This window comes from Dendroctonus ponderosae, unplaced genomic scaffold, assembly GCF_020466585.1.
Source record: "Dendroctonus ponderosae isolate FM_Combo_2020 unplaced genomic scaffold, Dpon_F_20191213v2 Dpon_F_20191213_12, whole genome shotgun sequence".
Classification (NCBI taxonomy): Eukaryota; Metazoa; Arthropoda; class Insecta; order Coleoptera; family Curculionidae; genus Dendroctonus; species Dendroctonus ponderosae.
The window spans coordinates 1,398,312-1,400,375 of NW_026017316.1; the positions used below are offsets into that span (position 1 = coordinate 1,398,312).

General features: G+C 39.9%; 1 protein-coding gene across 1 annotated transcript in view; it reads left to right on the top strand.

Annotated features, from left to right (window-relative positions):
• The window catches only part of LOC125503072, a gene marked incomplete at both ends in the record, with an annotated part of 2,836 nt that extends 2,223 nt beyond the window's left edge, over positions 1–613 (top strand). Inside the window, 1 exon segment of the mRNA XM_048662835.1 lies at positions 430–613. Within this exon segment, the coding sequence (XP_048518792.1) occupies positions 430–613 (184 nt within the window).
• Between the last annotated feature and the right edge of the window lie 1,451 nt (positions 614–2,064).

Below are 2,064 nucleotides of genomic sequence, written 5' to 3' on the forward strand. Positions count from 1 at the left end.
CGATTAGAGGAACAAACGAGAACATCGATCTCAAATTTGCAAAATTCCATATAATTAATTGCCTGATGATGGCGAAAATTCGAAACTTTTGCAGCCTGTAAACCTGACTTTTCTCCGGAACATTTTTAGCAAAATGAAGCTTTTTTTCCCGTCCTTTAGTGAGAAAAAAATTGATAACTTAACATCGTTCTCAAATTTGTAAAATTCCATATAATTGCCTGATGATGGCAAAAATTCGAAACTTTTGCGGCCTGTAGGCCCAACTTTTCTCCGGAAAATTTCGTGAAAAAAGTTTCCTCCACTGGTTTAGGGAGAAAAAAATTGGAAACTTTCGATTAGAGCAACAAACGAGAAAATCGATCCACAACTTGCAAAACTCACTCAAAAACCGCTCACTCACACACTTAGATAACTAAGGGCGTGGTTTAGCTTGCAGCGAGAGCTCCCACCAATCGCATCGCGACTCGCGGTTCGTCTATGGGCGGTACCGGCAGCCCCCCACCCGCATTCTTCATCCAGTGCCGTACCGACAGCCGGAGGAGGAGGGCATTTATGAGTCGGCCGACCATGAGAGGGGCTCGGCCGGCTGCCAGGACACGCCCGATAGCGAAAGGTACGCCCCCTACTGCCTATTCCCCCTCCTAGTCTCTTGGGCGATTGTCTAGCGCAAATCCTACCGACTGCGCCACTTTTTCGTTTAGCTCCGAATGAAGGGCTTGATGCAAAAACCGGACACCCTAACTTTTCCGGATTTTACCGTAGGTATTAACAAGCAAAAAACCTAAACTGTTTTATATGATTAATAATTGATAATAATAATTGAAACATTTTTTTTCTTTGCTTCATATTTGTTTCGCTAAGTTTTAGGGTTCTGAACCGATTTTTAGGACTGAAGGACCGAAAGTTGGCAACGCCGACCAGCTTTAGAACGCATTTTAGTTTTTCAAGATCTGTCCAATAGCAAGCGAGTTATGAGCCATAGAGTCGCTGTTTCCAACCTATTTTTTGCCTCTTCGACATTTTTCGCCATATCTTTCCGCGTTTTTAATCGATTTTAACGATTGAAACACCCAAAGTTCGGGCAACTGTCCAGCTTTAGTGTGCAGGTTGGTTTTTCACAATCCAACCGTTAACAAACGAGTTATGAGCCATAGAGTCGCTGTTTCCAAACTATTTTGTTTGCCTTGCCGGCATTTTTTGCATAACTTTCTGAGTTTTTGCCCGATTTTAAGCCAAGCGGCTTTAAAGTGCATTTGATTTTTTCAAAATTCCTTCAAAAACTTCTGCTTAGAGTCTCGGTTTCCAAAGTAGTTATTTGGTCAATTTTTTCAGAAGTTGAAAGTACAACAACAAACGGGATCAAATTTGAAATTATCGATACATTTTGCATGAAAATCCACAGTTTCAAACGATTCTTGCTCTTCATCATTTTTTCGATAACTTTCAGGTTTTTCAGACGGTCTTAATATTTGAAAAGGTTGGAGAAACTGACGAGCTTTAGAGTGCATTTTGATTTTTCAAAATCCAACCGTTAGCGAGCGAGTTACGAGCCATAGAGTCACTGTTTCCCAACCATTTTGTTTGCATTTTTGAAATTTTTAGCTTAACTTTCATGGTTTTTGCCAGATTTTAATGGTACAATCGGTGAAAGAAAGAGAAACTGACTGGCTCTGAAAAGCATTTGGGTTTTTCAAAATCCGGCGAATAACAAGCGAGTTATGATCCCTAGAGTCGCTATTTCCAAACGATTTTTTTGCTTTTTCAACATTTATCGCCATAATTGCCAGGATTTTTACCCGATTTGTATGCCCGGAGCTCTGAAACATAGAGAAGCTAAGCGGCTTTAAAGTGCATTTGCGTTTTTCACAGTATGTCCAATAACAAACGAGTTACCGGCGATAGAGTCGCTGTTTCCAAACTAATTTTCATCAAATTATTTCAGCAGTTTAAAGTACGCGAACAAACTGAATTAAATTTGAAATAATCGGTTTGTTTTACATGAAAATCCGCAGTTCCAAAAGAGTTTACTTCTTCATATTTTTTTCGATATCTTTCAGGGTGTTC